The following is a 16937-nucleotide window of genomic DNA, read 5'->3' as shown; positions in this document are numbered from 1 at the left end:
CATTTTCGGGATGGCAACCTGTAACAAGTGGAGTGTCACAGGGATTAGTGCTGTGGCCTCAATTATTTACAATATATATTAATGACTTGGATGAGGGAAGAGAACGTACTATCACCAAGTTTGTGGAGGACACAAATAGGTGTGAAGGCAAGTGGTGAGGATGACAGTCTACAGAAGGATATAGACAGCTTAAGCAAGTGGGCAAAAATTTGGCAGATGGAATATAATGTGGAAAATATGAGATTATGCATTTTGGCAGGAAGAAAGAGGCAAATATTATTTAAATGGAAAAAGACTGCAGAAAACTGCAGAGGGGGATTTGGTGCTTCTCGTGCTTGAATCCCAAAAAGCTAGCATACAAGTTCAACAGGTAATAAGGAAGGCAGATGGAATGTTGGCCTTTATTGCAAAGGGAATGGAATATAAAAATAGGGAAGTCTTGCTAAAACTATACAAGGCACTGGTTAGACCACACCTAAAATACTGAACAGTTTTGGTCCCCTTATCTAAGGAAAGATACACTCACAATGGAGGCAGTCGAGAGGAGGTTCACTAGATTGATAATGGGTATAGAGGGATTTTATGAGGAGAGGTTGAGTAGGTTGGGCTTGTACTCAATTGGAGTTTAGAAGAATGAGGTGACCTTATTGAAACATAAGATTCTTAGGGGACTTGTCAGGGTAGATGCTGAGGTTGTTTCCCCTTGAGAGATTCCAGGACCAGAGGGCATAATCACACAGTAAGGGGTTGACCATTTAAGTCAGAGATGAGGTGGAATTTCTTCTGAGGGTAGTCAGTCTGTGGAATTCTTTACCACAGAGGGTGTAGAGGCTGGGTCATTAAATATATTCAAGGCTGAGATAGACAGATTTTTAATCAGTAAGGGAGTCAAGGGTTATGGGGAAAAGGCAGGAAAACAGAGTGGAAGATCATCAGCTCAGCCATGATCTCACTGAATGGCAGAGCAGACTTGATGGGCTGAATGGCCTACTTCTGCTCCTATGTTTTATGCTCTTATAAGAAGTCAAATCTAAAAACATAGAATGTGGATTGAGTAAGAACACCAATAAGACAAAACAATGGGAGTTAGAAAGAATAAATTGGAGAAACTAGAGTGAAGATTGAAGTTCCAGTGTGACACCATCCACAAGTAAATAAGTTTGTCTTCTAAGTTAGATACAATGCCGAAGTTAAAAGGCTAGAGATAGCCAGAAGGAATTTTGTGAAGAGGAAGGGATGTGTTAACAACAAAACTAAAGCTTGTAACAAGGAGGAGAAAGTTGAAGCTGCTACATTCTATCCACTTTCCTGAATGCCCCAGCAACCTGGACAATAAGTAAAGAAAATAGAGGTCTTTGAAATGAGGATGTGAAGACATGGTCTGTCTATAGAATTGAAGAGATGCTTGAAATTGTATGAGTAAAAAGACCTCTAAAAAAGTGACACCCAGAACAGAAAATGTCAGTATTTCAACCATCCAATCAGAGCTGAAAAGTCAGATCTCTTGTAGGGGACAGCAGAAAAAGAGGGATTGACCAAGGTGCAGTTGGATGATGAACATCAGAGCAGTTGCAGACAAACTACAGTGGATGTGTGAAGATGGCACAAAACAGGCAAGCATAACATGCCCTGACAGCAGGTCACCTTGCAAGGGTAGCTATAAGAAGTGGCCACCTGCAGCATTATATGTTTGATCACTACTTGATTAATTTATGCTCTATTGTTTGGTTATGTAGTTCAACATTCTATTGTCTTTGCTCATTGCTCTGAAGAGTCATATGGACTTGAAACATTAACTCGGTTTCTCTCTCTCCACAGATGCTGTCAGACCTACATAGTTTTTCCAGCATTTTCTTTTTTATTTCTATTGTCTTTGTTGAGTGTTGCCCTGCAGAGTTTGGATATGTTTAATGTTGCATCTGCTATGATTCCTTCCGAATGGGAATTTATTTGTTTGCCATGAATGGAGGAAGAGGAGATGCCCAGATGGAGGAAAAGTGGCTGAGGCTGGATATGAGCAAGATGTGTGACAAATTTTACCCGCAAAAAAATTATAGACCACATTGAGATTTTTATGAAATCTGAGACATTCTGCAAATATTAGCTTTCATCTAATTCACTCAATGGTTTTAGTCCACCAAGTATTGGTAAGTTAGTGAACTAAGAAGCCTTAGTGCAATATGGTTCCTTGTGTACTCCTTTTCAAGGATGTTTGTGTGTTGATGCCCATAGTACCGAAGGAAGGAAAGGCAAAATGGCTGAAGTCTTACCTTACCTGCCACTGTTATGGCACAGTAGGTAGTAAATGTCAAGCTTCTCAAATCCCAGAGGGAAACATGAACAGCTGCCAAAACAGTTTTTGTAATTTGTAAAGCATGAATGGTTCTGGAAAAAAAAATCAGGAAATCACCCTGACTATTCGATTTTATAGTAAAGTAAACATCTGTTAAAAGAATGGAGAAAAACAAATAACACAGTAAACAATACTTTTAAGGTGTAACTGTGTGAAACTATTTGTGTGTTTAAAAGTGCCACAAATCTTAACAACCCTCAAAGCAAACCTTCCCCTTTTCAGTTCAACAACTGCCCTTACATAGATTTTAGAACCAACAGAAGTCCAGTAATTTTTACCAGTGATTTTCCTTGGGGTGTCAAGGCTGACAGCAATTGGTTCTTTCAGTCTAACCTTGTTCACTCTCTGGGAGTTCTGACCAGCTACCCTGCTGTCTTCTGGGAGATCTAAGCAGCTACCATCACCATTTGAATTCACACTTTAAAAGCACCACAAAATCTCAAGAGGCACATACCAGATTGCCTGTTCAGCTTCAATCCTTACTTGCTACCCCTACAGTCTGCTGATGCATATCTTCAGCCATTCTAGGCCTTTTAAATGTTCCAATAAACAATTCCCAAACCTCCAGTGTCATATTCTCATTTTACAGGGAAGCTGTGCCAAGCCAACATTAATGCACATTGAAATCCAGCGGACTTTGTAATGTATAGCAGGGCCAGCACCAGAGAGGATCAATGGATGCTCAGACTTTATGGAGGGTCATTTTGAATTTGCATGATAGTGTAAATCAGGTGATGCATGATAGCAAAACAGTAGCCATTTTGCATCTCATTTTTATTTCCAAGTGACTAAAATACAGTTGCTTACAGTGAAATGTAGTAACTGGAGAAGGCTTGTGTTGCATTGTGGCTTAATGTTCTTTAAGTAATCTTAATGCTTTAGTGAGAAATCATTGTATTCCCACTGCTGAAAATATGGAGAGGCAGATATCTTGGCTTGTTCTTAAACTAACATAAGGTAGTATCTATATTACTCAAGGCATTCAATCAGATTGTTTCCTTAAGCTGGATTCTAGCCCACACATTAAAATAACTCACACAGCATGTACAACATTACACAGTTCCAATTTAGATAATTGATTTTGACTGTCTAAACTTAACCATATTCAAAAGGCATTCACAAACATCTCCTGCCATGTCCAATTTATTTCTGGAAGGTCTGAACCAAATCTCTCCAATGTCCTGGAGTCTGCTCATTTAAAACTGCTTCTTTGAGAAACAGCCTGGCCTGCTTCAGAAAACTACTTAAAAAAGAGTTGAATTTGCCTTAAGATTGCCGATGTAACTTAGTTTTGCAAATTTAATTTGTTGTGAAAGCCTCCATCTTTGATCCTTTTGCTGTAATCAGCATTATACCAACATATCATACTTTATCACAAAAGTGCAGGTAGACCATATTGAGAATTCATTTGGCTTACATGACCTAGATGAGGGGGTTGAATTTATGGGATACACCATGTGTACTTCTGACCTCATTGTAGTTCTATGGTTAGGATTTGTTGACAGGGGATCATGGAACAAATATCATTAAAAACCAATCAGGATTGGATCTGGACCAGGAATAAAGCAGCTAACCACATTGGGGTGGCAATTACCCATGAATCTGTAAAGGCCATTGATAAAGGGTATTCTGAACTGTCATGTTGCCACCACACACTGATTTTTCCTTCTGTCAAATACTTATAGCAAGGACTTGGATTGGCAATCTATTGAATTATGCAATACAATATCTTAGCTGCCTTGGAAGCCTTTGTCCAGAGGAATATATTATAAAATGTACACCCCTTTCGTTTATCCCACCAACAAGGTGGGCTGAGGAATTGCTAACACTTCAGAAGCAGCTCCTTGTGGGTGCAGGGCAGGGTGGTGCACGGCTCAAGGAGGTCCAAATGCAGCTGGAGGCATTCCTGTGGAAGGGGTTCCACTCCATTCTTGATGCCCTCAGTCTGGGCCTTGTTTATTTTTAAATAATGTTGGAGTCTTTCATGAGCAACTCCATTTGGAGATGCTCCAGAGATCTTCTTCAAACACATCTAGTGGGGCTGATAGCCAGACAATCTCGTGGACCCTTCCTGCCCTCCAGCATCTCTGTTCCATTGACCATCCTTAACTGGACAGAAAACTTGGAGGCAGACAATTAGTGAGCTGCCTCCTGTAAATTTGCACCAGTGGGTGCTATGCCCAGGAACACAGGCACAGGACCCACAGATGGTCTTGACATCAGGTTCCCACCACTTGTGGGAAAATTCAGTCCAACATTTCAGGTCAGTGACATGTCATTGGAATGGAAAAATACCTGATAAGCTGTCAAAAAAAAAAGGCAAGTATTTTGTCCCTGCCTCTACTTGCTGCTCCCCAGGTCCTCACTCTTTTCTGGAGATCCTGCTGTGGGACTGAGGTGCTACAGTGAAGTGAGCTCTCAAGGACAGGAGAAAGAAACCAACCTCTTCAAGCAGGCGGTTATGGATGGAAATGGCCAAGAAAGTCAGCAGCAGGAGTGCATTTCCTCCAACAAACTTGTGCTCACAAAACCCTAGAAAAAAAACACCTACTGATAAATGTTGTTCTGTGATTAGGCAACACTTGAGCAATCCTGAGGTTGCCATTAGTTATATCTTAAAGTGGTTGTTAGTAATCAGTCAAGTTCATAAGGTGACTCATTTATGCTTGCTAGAAGCAATATACCATCACACGTAGGATCCCGTTCTCTACAAACAAAAGGAAAATGTTCAAGCCTTGCACCTTTTGAATTACCTTGGAGCTTTGGGGAGCCTATTGTTCCCTGTTGCTGTCTCCATGGCAACATCTCAGTCATAGTTGACTTGCCAATCAGCATCCTTTTCTCCTGTGGTATAAATTGTCATTTGTAATTTAGCATTCTTGTATTTATCCTGATGAGTGCAATCCGAAAAGCTTCAGCAATATCAAATACTACATTTGATAATCTGGCCACAACACAAGGAATTACACAAAGATCTTCAACAGACATCCCTAATGATTTTTTGATAAGATCACCTGAAATTCTAAGGATGGCTTGTATTGATGGCACGGGTGGCACAATATTGGGACGCTGACGCAAGTTTGCACATTGACTAGTGACCCTTGAAGTAACTAACATGTTGAAATGCATGAAGCTGCACTGAAGAACGGATCTCAGACATGCTCAACTACTTGATGGCAGAAAACATGAAATGATTAATGTGGCTAGAAGAGTGGGAGAATATTTCCAAATGAAAGACAAAGATAATGGTCAGAGGGAGTAAAATTGAAGTAAAGGATAGGGAGAAAGAAGGTAAAAGGAGCCAGAGTACTCGTCCCCATCAAGGTGTGGATTGTGAGAATCCTGGAGGAACTGTACTTGAGTTTTCTTGCTAATTAAGTAACACTAAATTAAATGCAATAACTGGCTGTGTGTTTATTTCTAATTTTGTTACACTTATACTGTTTTCCTTCCTGCTGTGATTACACACTGGATAAGGATGGTTGACAGGTGACAAGATGGGAAATCGTGGCTTAGGCCTTCATTGACCAAATATTTCATCAGTCTGGAAAATGTGAAAAAAGGACAAAATGGTCAAAAGGCAGACTTCAGCAGAAATCTAGTAGGGCTTGTGGAAACATGGGAGATAAACAGCTTCTAGAGGACATAGGAAACAATTGAAGATGGCACTCAGTTCATACCTCTGCCATGTGTTAACTCAGAAGTTATTACAGTTATGCTGCTCTTTGTTGAGGATTTTCCCTGGTTAATGGTCTAACTAGAAAGCTAAAAAGTAAATCTTTTTATCAAGAGCTTCAAGCTCACTGAGGCGGCTTCAGGCCAACCCAATCCATATCCAACAACCTGCTCTGAAAACTCTGCTCACAATTTGACAGCTGTGACAAATACTACAACAGCTGAGGCAATCCATAACATTCCAAAACAATAAACAGCATTTTAAACAAAACATCCAACAACATTCTAAAAAAGTCAATTTGCCCTATATCTTCCAATATTAATGGATCCTTCAAAAAATTCCATGATACAATCTGTATCTTTGCTAAAAATGCATCGGTTCTTCCTTAGACCATATTACCTACCAAATTTGTTGAAATCTGTCCATTAGTTTTAAGTATTGGGCCATAACTTTTGAGGGAGTGATAATCATGTTGCCCCTCCACTTGAAAGTTCTTGGCCTGAAATCCAATGTTACCTCACCTGACCTTCTGGCTCAGGCCTGGCAAAATTTGGACAGTGCAGCACATCCCTGGGGCCTAGCATAGACAGCTGCAGAATTGTAGGTAAGGAAGCCATGACCCATTTTTTAAAAATTAGCTGTCATAGACCAGGTAAGTTTAAAGGTCCAGCCAGGTTTAAAGGTTTAAAAGCCAGGCCAATGGCAAGTATAAGGCAAGGGAGTTGAGTTGGGTGGGGCTGAGTAGGGCCTTGGGTGGGGAGGTGGTGTTGTATCAAGCCTTGGGGCTCAGGTGTCAGGTTGGGCCTAGGAGGGGATGTGCCTGGTTGGGACTTGGAGGGGGGCACACTTAGATCAGGATGGGCCTTTGGTTGGGAGGGAAGGGGGGGGTGGCGGTGGTGAGAGTCTAGCCTAGCACCAGTGGTGTGGGAATGGGACTACAATAGTTACCCAGAAGTTAGAAGTGGTATTAATTCTGACTTTTTCCTGGTTAACTATTAATATAAACAGTTGGAACCATCCAAAGTTTGGAATTTAAAGATAACATTTTGGGATGGTTCCCAGTGCAGGGCAATTGCCCATCAGAAGCTTACACTTCCTGGGCAATCATCATACAATCGTTACCTGGAAAAGGTCCAGGGAGTTCACCAGTGTATCTTTGAGGTATCCCCCCCGCTCCCAAATATGATGCCCTGAAGTTCAAGTTACGGCCCATTGTTTACAAACAAAAGGTGAAAACATTCCCTCCACCCACCTTCCGTGGTGGAGGTAGCAATAATGCCTTAAATGCGAGACAAGATGTCGGGATGTCAAGACCACCATGTTTTCACTGCTTGGCTTGAGAATGCTGAAAGACTTTAAAAATTGAGTCATAGGATGTGGGCATTGTTGGCAGTATGTGTTTCCCACCCCTAATTACCCTGTACCTGGGACCAAGTATGGGAAACCAATTGTGGGTTTAACATGGCTTGGGTAGGCTCAGCTGGTTTAATGACAAGTTTTATAATTGGTCTGTTCAAATGCCACCTAGACAATGATAGAGTTAAATAAGGATCTGGTGACTTTGCTAGTTAAGAGTATAAGGGACTCCCTGACCAGAGGTTTGTAGTGGTTTTATATATTGCATTGACTGGTTCTATGGCATCTGGAGCAAACAAGAATGTTTACATGGATGAGACCACATTTCTACCCAAAGTGTAATAGTAATGCTGCTATGCTTCGATACTACTGTTCAGACATTCGCATGCGTCAGGTCTTACCTACATTGAACAAAATCTAACCACTATCACTAATAAGGACTTATTTTCTTGATTTTTTCCATGGAATGTGGGCATCACTGGTGGGCAGCATTTGCTGCACATGACCCTTGATCTGAATGACTTGCAAGGCCATTTCAGAGGGAAGTTAAGACACAACCACATTTCAGTGGGTCCAGACCAGCTGACGACAGCATATTTCCTTCCCTAAAGGACAATAATGAACCAGATGGGTTTTTACAGTCAATGATGGTTGTCCTGGTCACTATTACTGAGACTAGCTTTATAATTCCAGATTTATTAATAGAATTCAAACTTCACCAGCTGCCATGATGCTATTTGAATCCATGCCCTTAAACCTCTGGATTACTAGCCCAGTGACTTTACTACTACACCACTTTGATTGGACCAGATCTTCTGGGATAATCCCAGACAACCGGTACCTTTCTAAAGTCATTTGAAGTCAGCCTCTCAGATGAGGTGGGCTTCAGGAGAGTGAAGCAGCTGCTTGGAACATGTCCTTGCACTCACTACCAATATGAGATAGGGTTCCAGAATTAGCTGAAGACAGGAACTGCCTTCATGCATGGCCATGTGCCAATGACAAGTTCAAGATTTTGGTCCAGGAGTCAAGATTACCCAAAAAAAAGGGGGTTGAAGTCACAAGTGATTTTAAAGCAGTTTATTAAGGATCAACAGTTTAGATATGATACACAAGATAGAGGCAGAAATGACATGACCCATAACTGGTGAGAACAGTTTACTGATCCAGATCAGATGGGGAGGAAAAGCATGGTGATGCTGATCCCCAGGACTGGTGGTAGCAGTTTTCCCCAGAGCAGTTTACTGATCCTGGATCAGATAAATGAAGCAGATTTCCATAACTAGATGTGCCAACCTCTGTTTTCTTTAGCTAACCATCATGTTAGGCCAAAGCCAGCATGGGTCACTTATTCTCCTCTGTCCAAAGTCTTCGAGCTAACCAACTGTGATAGGCCAGAGCTGGATTAGCCCACCAAGAAGCACTTTCCTGTCTGAAGAAATTTTTCCCTCTTGAGCCTGTTAATATATTATTTCAGGGAGTATTGTGACAATTACTTTTTCAATTACCCATTTGCAAGGAATAGATATTCAAGGTAATCTGTCCTATTTCTGTCAGAAGTCATAATATAGCTCATTTGCTTGCTAGGACATTCTGTTCTGGTGGTTTACATGAGTCATGAGGCTCCCCTTATCAGGTTTAGGAAGTTCTTGCTTCACAGCCTGTATAGAGATATGTTCTTGGCAAAGGTGACAACATATGCCATCCTGTGTTTGTCAATCTAGAACGCTTTCTTCATAAGAGAGGAGACAAAGGAAAAGAAAGCTGTTCCAGGATATTCAATAAATTTCTTAGGATGGAATTTTCCCCATGTTGGGCGGGCCGTGCAGGAGCGGGCGCAGACCCGATCGCTGCCCACAAATTTGGCCACGCCACCATTTAATGTGGGCAGGCCAAGGCCTCCCTGGCGTAGTTCATGACTCCCATGCATAGTGAGAGTGAGCGGGCAGTGGCAGGCACGCTTAGACTGCCGGGGTCCAATGGCGACCCAGCGGCCTGTATAAATGAAGGCCTGGCAGCCTTGGAAAGGCTGCTCACAATGGCTGGGAGAAGGGGTCAGCAAAGGGGCAATGTTGGTGATGCAAGTTCAGAGGGTAGACCATTGGGGCAGTGTGCCCCTTGTTCTCCTGATGAGTGCCAGCTACTTCCTGGAGGTGGCAGTGCGGTGGGAGGTCCTTCTTTTGAGGGACAGGAGGCGGAGGCCTCCCCACCTGACCAAACATGTCAGAGGTGGCGGTCGAGAGCATTAGCTCCCATGATGTGCTGCGGCACATATGGCTCCAGTGCTGCAAAAGATTCAATGGTCTCCTGCGCTCGGGAAGGAAGGGTGAGTACCTTGTTGCCTTCAGATACTTAATGCAGCTGTCACCCTTTCCCCCAAACCCACCAACTCAGTGCAGTGGTGTCACTGAATCCCTCACAGCATGTATCACTGGTTGGGTGTGCTAGAGATTGCCCATGCCCAGTTCACCCTGAGAAGGTTGAGCTAGGATGTGTTCTGCATCTGCAGCATGTGTGACATTGACACCCAGAGTATAGAATAGGGTTGAAAGTCAAGTGTCTGCACCTAGGCAGAATGCTGAAACTGCGAAGCATGTTGAGTCAGGGTTTTAACATGCTGGGGAGCTTCCTGTTGGCGGGGCACTAATCCATCTGCTGGTCTTTGTGCTCCACATGCTGGTGGCTCCTTGCTTAGCAAAGTGACACCTTGTGGTGCCACATGTGAAGGAAGCAGCATTTGGGCAATTGCGGGGGGGGGGGGTCAGCCCTGGCTTGTTTGCGTGAGTGTGCGGCAACTGCAGGGTGACGAAGAACTGGAGTCCTGCAATGTCCCACTCTGGCTGGGGTGGCAGGGATGCCATGGGAATTCTGCAGGCTGGGCTAATCAATACTCCTCTCTCCTTTTCAGAGAAGACTGCGTAAAATGCGTTGGAACAAATGCGGACTGGTGGAGGGCAGGCCCAGTTGGACATCCTAATGACTTTTGAGCAGCAGGCCATGGATCTTGAGGCACCATGCCTCCAGGTCCACTGGTGGTGGTGAGGCTGGGGTGCCACGGGGAGGTATGATTGCTGGGCACTCAGGTTGTCATGTGTCACAGAAGCCATGGCTCTGCTGAATGCTCAATGATTGGAGTTAGCAACATGAGTTTAGCATTGATTATGGAAAGATGAGCGCATAATGATCCAGGGAAGCGGCATACATTTTGACATTGTCTGCACTATAACTAATCAAATGTCCTTTTTCTTCCTTTCAGCATCACTGCAGCAGGGCCGGGAGGAGGAGTCAGAGGGCTCACCTCTCACCTCTGAAGCCCCTGAGCAAATCCACTCTCCAGCGTCACACCATCTCAGCCAGGCAGCAGCAGCGCAGATACTAGCACCTCGGTGGGAATTAGATATTTGGCTAGTGTCCCAGGGCATAGCAGTGAGGGCACTTCACACTCGCTTGAGGCGCAGGCAGAGACAGGGTGCCGGCAGTCAGAGGACTGCTGGGGACCAGGTACTTGCTCAGTCGGTGGCTGATGTGCCTCTGGAGTTGTCCGTGAGGCAGCAAATGCTGGAAGTGCAGCAGGCTATGCGGGATGATCTGGCAGAGACACATGAGGCTATGCGTGGCATAGTGCCCGTGCTGGAGGAGTCCATGAGGAACATCACCGATGCAATGACCCTCATGGCTGAGCACCAAGCTTCCTCCATGGAAAGAGCAGTGACTCTTGAGGCACCTCCGGGAGAACAGTCAGATCCTCCTGCTGTTGCGCTTGGACCCGCAAGCCCTCACAGCAGCATTGGCCACAGCTGGTCAGTGCCAGTTTGGGAGATTGTTTGGGCACCAAGCATCCCAGCTCAGTGCCCATCTATCTACAGTGAGCAGGGAGGTCCGAAGCGACCTCATGTTGGCGCAGCAGCTGCCTGTTCTCTGTAGGCTCCTCAGAGCGTTCTGGATGAGGGCAGCAGCTCTGCCCCTCTGCCAGTGACCATGGCATCCGATGAGGCTGCGACAACTGGGGAGAAGCCAGCTGTGGAGCTGGCCACTCCCTCCCAGGCGGGGCCATCAAAGGCTCCTCAGGCCAGAGGACGTCTTCCAAGCTCAGAGGCCAGAGGCCAACAGGACAGCACAGTGAGCAGATGCCAGTGCCAGTGAGGAGACAGCACCTAGACATAGCACCCGTAAGCATAAATTTAAGGCACCTTAAGCACACCTCAGGTTTCTCACTGGTGTTTTTATGTTGGCCCATAATACTTTGTGGAAGACTCGGTGTGATGCCCAACACAGTTTTTGTTTTGCTTTATGAAATTACACTTGTTCACTCAATTTCCTTGCCATGCCTCAGGGTGATTCCTTACTTCTGCAAGTGGACGGAAAGCCATGATGTTATGAGTGAGTTGTTTGACATTGAGCTTTATTGACAAGGGCCTTAGTTAATGTTAGTATCCAGACTGATTTAGCACACAGGTATCAAGTACAGAGCCTGCAGCCCTGGCATGTGTTGAAGGTCCATCTGCGGTGGGTGACCTGCAGGTTCTTTGGATTAAAGCCTCCCGAGTGTCCCTGCCTCCCTGCAGTTTGCCCAGGTCAGCATCTACCCCCTCAGCATTCTCCTGTGTGTGCTCATCCTCGGACTCACTGCTGGACTCATGTGCATCCAGAGCAACCGTGTCTATGTCTTCCTCATCCACTGCATCGCCCTGTTCCAGTGCCAGATTGTGGAGAGTGCAGCATGCAAGCACTATCAGCATTACACGATCTGGGGGGTACTGGAGTGCGTCCCGAGTGGTCCAGGCATTGGAAGCGGCATCTCAAGACTGATGGTTCTCTCCACCACAGCTCTTGATGGCCTGGCTCCTATTGTACCGCTTGCTCAGCCTCTGTTTTTGGATGGCAGAGAGGCGTCATGAGCCACCTTTTGAGGGGATAGCCCTTGTCACCCAGCAGCCATCCATCAAGCCGGGCCAGAGCACTGAAGAGCCTTGGAACCTGGGAGTGTCTGAGTATGTAAGCATTGGGGAGCTGCCAGGGTACCCTGCACAGACTTGCAGAATCTGCAGCTTGCGATCACGCACCATCTGCACATTCATGGAGTGGGACGTGTTGACGAAGGCACCGGGCTCACCTGCTGGCACCTTGATGGCCACATGTGTACAGTCTATCGGGGGAAGCCAACAATGGCCTCTGGCTTGCTGTGTCTGACTGGCATCATCCCGGCAGGAGTGGATGAAAGTCAATGCACGTCTGAATAGAGCGTCTGTCAGCTGCTCGATACTAGTGTGGCAACTAATTGGGAGGCTCTGCAAAGAGTCAGAGGCATAGAAGTTGAGGGCAACTTTGAACTTCAGAGCCTCTGGCATGGGATGCCCATCCACAGAGTTTGCAGAGATCTCAGGGCCTATCATATGACAGATGGCTGTTTCCCTTGAGACGGAGCCTCCTTTGGCACCGGACCTCAGACATAGAGGTAGCTGCTTCACTGCCTATATACCCTGGCAGCAGGATATTGGCGTCCTCTGTGGCCCCTTCCGCCTTGCACTTCCCATTGGCCCTGCACCCCTCCTCCCCTTGGAGGCTGAATGTGGACTCCTGGTCTCCTCCCCCTTCTGGCCCTCCCTCCCTCCTCAGAAGAGGTGCCTCCAGTGGAGAGTACAACTCCCATTCCCAGGCTAAGGGAAGGCTTCCTGAAAGCAGCAGGCCCCCAGAAATGATCTTTACTGTGGTGTCCAGACCAAGGCTTTTACACCTGTCCTAGCAGCTGGTATGAGTTTTGAAGTCTCCCTGCTCACACAGGCAAGTAAAAGTTACTTTAACACTTAATACTCCAAACATCACATTCACATGACCCCACTGACCCCTCTTACCCCACCCATGGATGGGTTTTATACAAATGTATCTTAGCCACCTGCGCATTGCACCCATGCAACGTCCTGAAGATCGCATGGGCTGCACAAAATCAAAATCAATTGCTGCCTCAAGGGCCTTAACTTATAGTGTGCCCACCTTCCCAAATGTCACCGTACACTATCACGATGATGTCAGGACACTTGCCAATGTCACCACGCCTCATTTTATGTATGGGTGTGCAGGGCCCGCCCCCACATACCAAGAGGAAAATTCTGCCCTTAGGTTTCTTAGATTGCTCCAAGTTGAGAAGGAAACATCCTGATTGATCTCAATTGATTTTTGGGTAACCTAACTATTTCTAAACTATGAGCACGTTTCCATAGTGTCCTGATTACATGCTGTAGATAACATCCTAAAGTTACTAGAATTATCAGAATCATTAACAAACCCTTGAGCTGTCAGCAAGAATAAATGTGATAACTATTGATTTAGATTTGCCTTCCTCACCTGCAGATCATCTCAAAAATTATTGGTATGTCATAAATACATGTGGTTCAAAACTATAGTCCATGGCATGGATTTTATAAAGGTTCTCTGGCTCTGTTCACCTGAATCCACCTTGTGGATATTTTCTAAATCCAGATTTTATCCCCCTATTCAACTTAATTTCACTCCATCTGATACTAGTGTTTAATTCTATCCAGATTGTTTTCAAGTTAGTCTCTCAATGGATTATGTGTCAATGGCTTGATGACTTAAAATGTTCTCATTCTACTGGCCATGTTAACCACTTTACGTCAATCTGTTGTCAAGTAGTTGAGCATGTCTGGGATCTGTTCTTCAGTGAAGCTTACCATGTCACAGAACTGTTATGGCACAGAAGCAGGCCATTTGGCTCATCATGTCTGCACCAGCTCTCCGGATCAGCAACTCATCTGGGACCAATCCCCTCCCCCATCTTCTCCCTGTAACCTTGCACATTCTTCCTTTTCAGATAACAGTCTAATTCCATTTGGAATGCTTTGATTGAACCTGCCTCCACCACACAGGCAGTGCATCACAAACACTAACCGTTCATTAATTTTTCATATCACTTTTGCTAATTACTTTAAATCTGTGCCCTCATTCTTGATCCTGTCATGAGTGGGAACAGTTTCTCCCAATCTACTCTGTCTAGAGCCTTCATGATTTTCAATACCTCTATCTAATCTCCTCTTAACCTTCTCTAAGGAAAAGAGTCCTAACTTCTCCCATCTTGCTTCATAATTGAAGTTCCTCATTCCTGGAATTATTCTCATGAATATTTTATGCATTCTCTCCAATGCCTTCACATCCTTCTTAAAGTGCAGCACCCAGAACTGGACGCAATACTCCAACTGAGGCTGAACTAGTGACTTATATAAATTCAACAAACTTCCCTGTTTTTGTACTCTACATCCTTATTGATAAAGCCCAGGATATGCTTTAACTGCTCTCAACCTGTCCTGCCACTTTCAATGATTTATGCACATATAGACTCAGGTCCCTCTGCCCCTCCATCCCCTTTAGAGTTGTACCCTTTACATTATCTCTCCAAGCTCTTCCTACCAAAATGATTCACCCCATGCCTTTGCATTAAACTTCACCTGCCACCTGTCTGCCCATTCCACCAACTTGTTTATGTCCCTTGAATTTCTGCACTATCCTCACAGCTCTCAATTCTTCCAACTTGTTTATGTATTTCCACATGTTATTTACTTCATTAGTGTAAAATATCACATCTGCAACTCTTAGGTATCTTAGTATCATGCCACATATGCCACTTGATACAAGCCATACTTTCAGGCTTAGACTATCAGTTTTCTTTAGAGCTCATAGACAAGGACACAAACATCTCCAAAGAGAAAGCTACCAATTTACTAGTCTCATCAGCATTGACTTTTGCTAGAATGTATTTATTCCAAGGAGAATTATTCAGTTCTCATTTGGTGATGTGATTTTCATCTCTATACCTTTTATTCTATGCAAAGCATCATTATTTTTTTTTTAAATTCTTTCATGGGATATGGGCATTTCTGGCTGAGCCAGCATTCTTATTACCCATCCCTAAATGCCCTTGAGAAGGTGATGAGCTGCCTTCTTGAGCTGCTGCAGTCCACGTGGTGTAAGAACACCCAGAGTGCTGTTAGGGAGTTTCAGCATTTTGACCCAGCATTGAAGGAAAGGCAATATATTTCCAAGTCAGGATGGTGTGTGGCTTGGAAGGGAACTTGCAGTTGCTGGCATTCCCACGCATCTGTTGTCCTTCAGATGGTAAAGGTTGCAGGTTTGGAAGGTTCTGTAAAAGGAGCCTTGATGACTTGCTGCAGTGCATCTTGTAGATGATAGACACTGCTGCCATTGTGGTGAAGGAAGTGGATGTTGAAGGTGGTAGACAGAGTGCCAATCAAACAGGCTGCTTTGTCCCAGATGGTGTTAAGCTTCTAGTGTTGTTGGAGCTGCACTCATCCAGGCAAGTGGTACGGTTTCTACCTTGTAGATGGAGGACAGGCTTTGGGGAGTCATAGAGTCAGAGGTCTGCAGCAAAGAAAAAGGCCCTTCAGCCCATCGAGTCTGCATGGGTTAAACAAGTGTCTAACTATTCTAATCCCATTTTCCAGCACTAGGCCCATAGCCTTGTATGCCATGGCATTGCAAGTGCGCATCCAAATACTTCTTAAATGTTGAGGGTTTCTGCCTCTACCACTCTTTCAGACAGTGAGTTCCAGATTCCCATCACCCTCTGGGTGAAAAAATTCTTCCTCATATCCTCTCTAAACCTGCTGCCCCTTACCTTAAATCTATGCGCCCTGGTTATTGATCCCTCCACCAAGGGGAAAGGTTCCTTTCTGTCTACCCTATCTATGCCCCTCAATTTTATACACCTCAATCATGTCCCCCTCAATTTCCTCTGCTCCAGGGAAAATAACCCCAGTCTATCCAATCTCTCCTCATAACTAAAACGCTCCAGGCCAGGCAAAATCCTGGTAAATCTCCTCTGCACTCTCTCTAGTGCAATCACATCCTTCCTATAATGCAGATTCCAGAACTGCACGCAATACTTTAGCTGTGGCCTAACCAGCATTATATACAGTTCCAGCATAACCTCCCTGTTCTTATATTCTATGCCTCGGCTAATAAAGGCAAGTATCCCATATGCCTTCTTAACCACCTTATCTACCTGTCTGGCTACCTTAAGGAACTGGTGAACATGCACACTAAGATCTCTCTGATCCTTGGTACTTCCCAGGGTCCTACCATACATCGTTGATTCCTGTGCCTTGTTTGTCCTCCCCAAGTGCGTCACCTCACACTTATCCGGATTAAATTCCATTTTCTGCTGATCAGCCCATCTATAGTCTCCTGTAATCTAAGCTTATCCTCCTCATTATTTATCACCCCACTCATTTTCGTGTCATCCGCGAACTTACTGGTCAACCCTCCTACATTCAAGTCTAAATTGTTTATATATACCACAAACAGCAAGGGACCTAACACCAATCCCTGTGGAACCCCACTGGACACAGGCATCCAGTCACAAAAACAACCCCTTGACCATTACCCTCTGCTTCCTGCCACTCAGACAATTCTGGATCCAATTTGCCAAATTGCCTTGGATCCCATGGGCTCTTACCTTCATTAGCAGTCTCCCATGTGGGACCTCATCAAAAGCCTTGCTGAAGCCTAAGTAGACGATGT

General features: G+C 44.7%; 2 protein-coding genes across 2 annotated transcripts in view; both read right to left on the bottom strand.

Moving 5' to 3' along the window:
- Positions 1-16937, bottom strand: part of ttc22 (tetratricopeptide repeat domain 22) — a 90611-nt gene that overhangs the window by 17039 nt on the left and 56635 nt on the right. The gene's annotated exons all lie outside the window — the stretch shown is intronic.
- Positions 1-16937, bottom strand: part of pars2 (prolyl-tRNA synthetase 2, mitochondrial) — a 77679-nt gene that overhangs the window by 23993 nt on the left and 36749 nt on the right. The window contains exons 2-3 of the mRNA XM_041208292.1: positions 5107-5197; positions 2271-2385 (exon numbers count right to left, since the gene is read on the bottom strand). Of these exons, the coding sequence (XP_041064226.1) occupies positions 2271-2385; positions 5107-5150 (159 nt within the window). The 5' untranslated portion in view covers positions 5151-5197. The remainder of the gene's footprint in view (positions 1-2270; positions 2386-5106; positions 5198-16937) is intronic.

Source organism: Carcharodon carcharias, chromosome 16 (assembly GCF_017639515.1).
Source record: "Carcharodon carcharias isolate sCarCar2 chromosome 16, sCarCar2.pri, whole genome shotgun sequence".
Taxonomy (NCBI): Eukaryota; Metazoa; Chordata; class Chondrichthyes; order Lamniformes; family Lamnidae; genus Carcharodon; species Carcharodon carcharias.
This window is presented reverse-complemented; position numbering and strand designations above follow the sequence as displayed.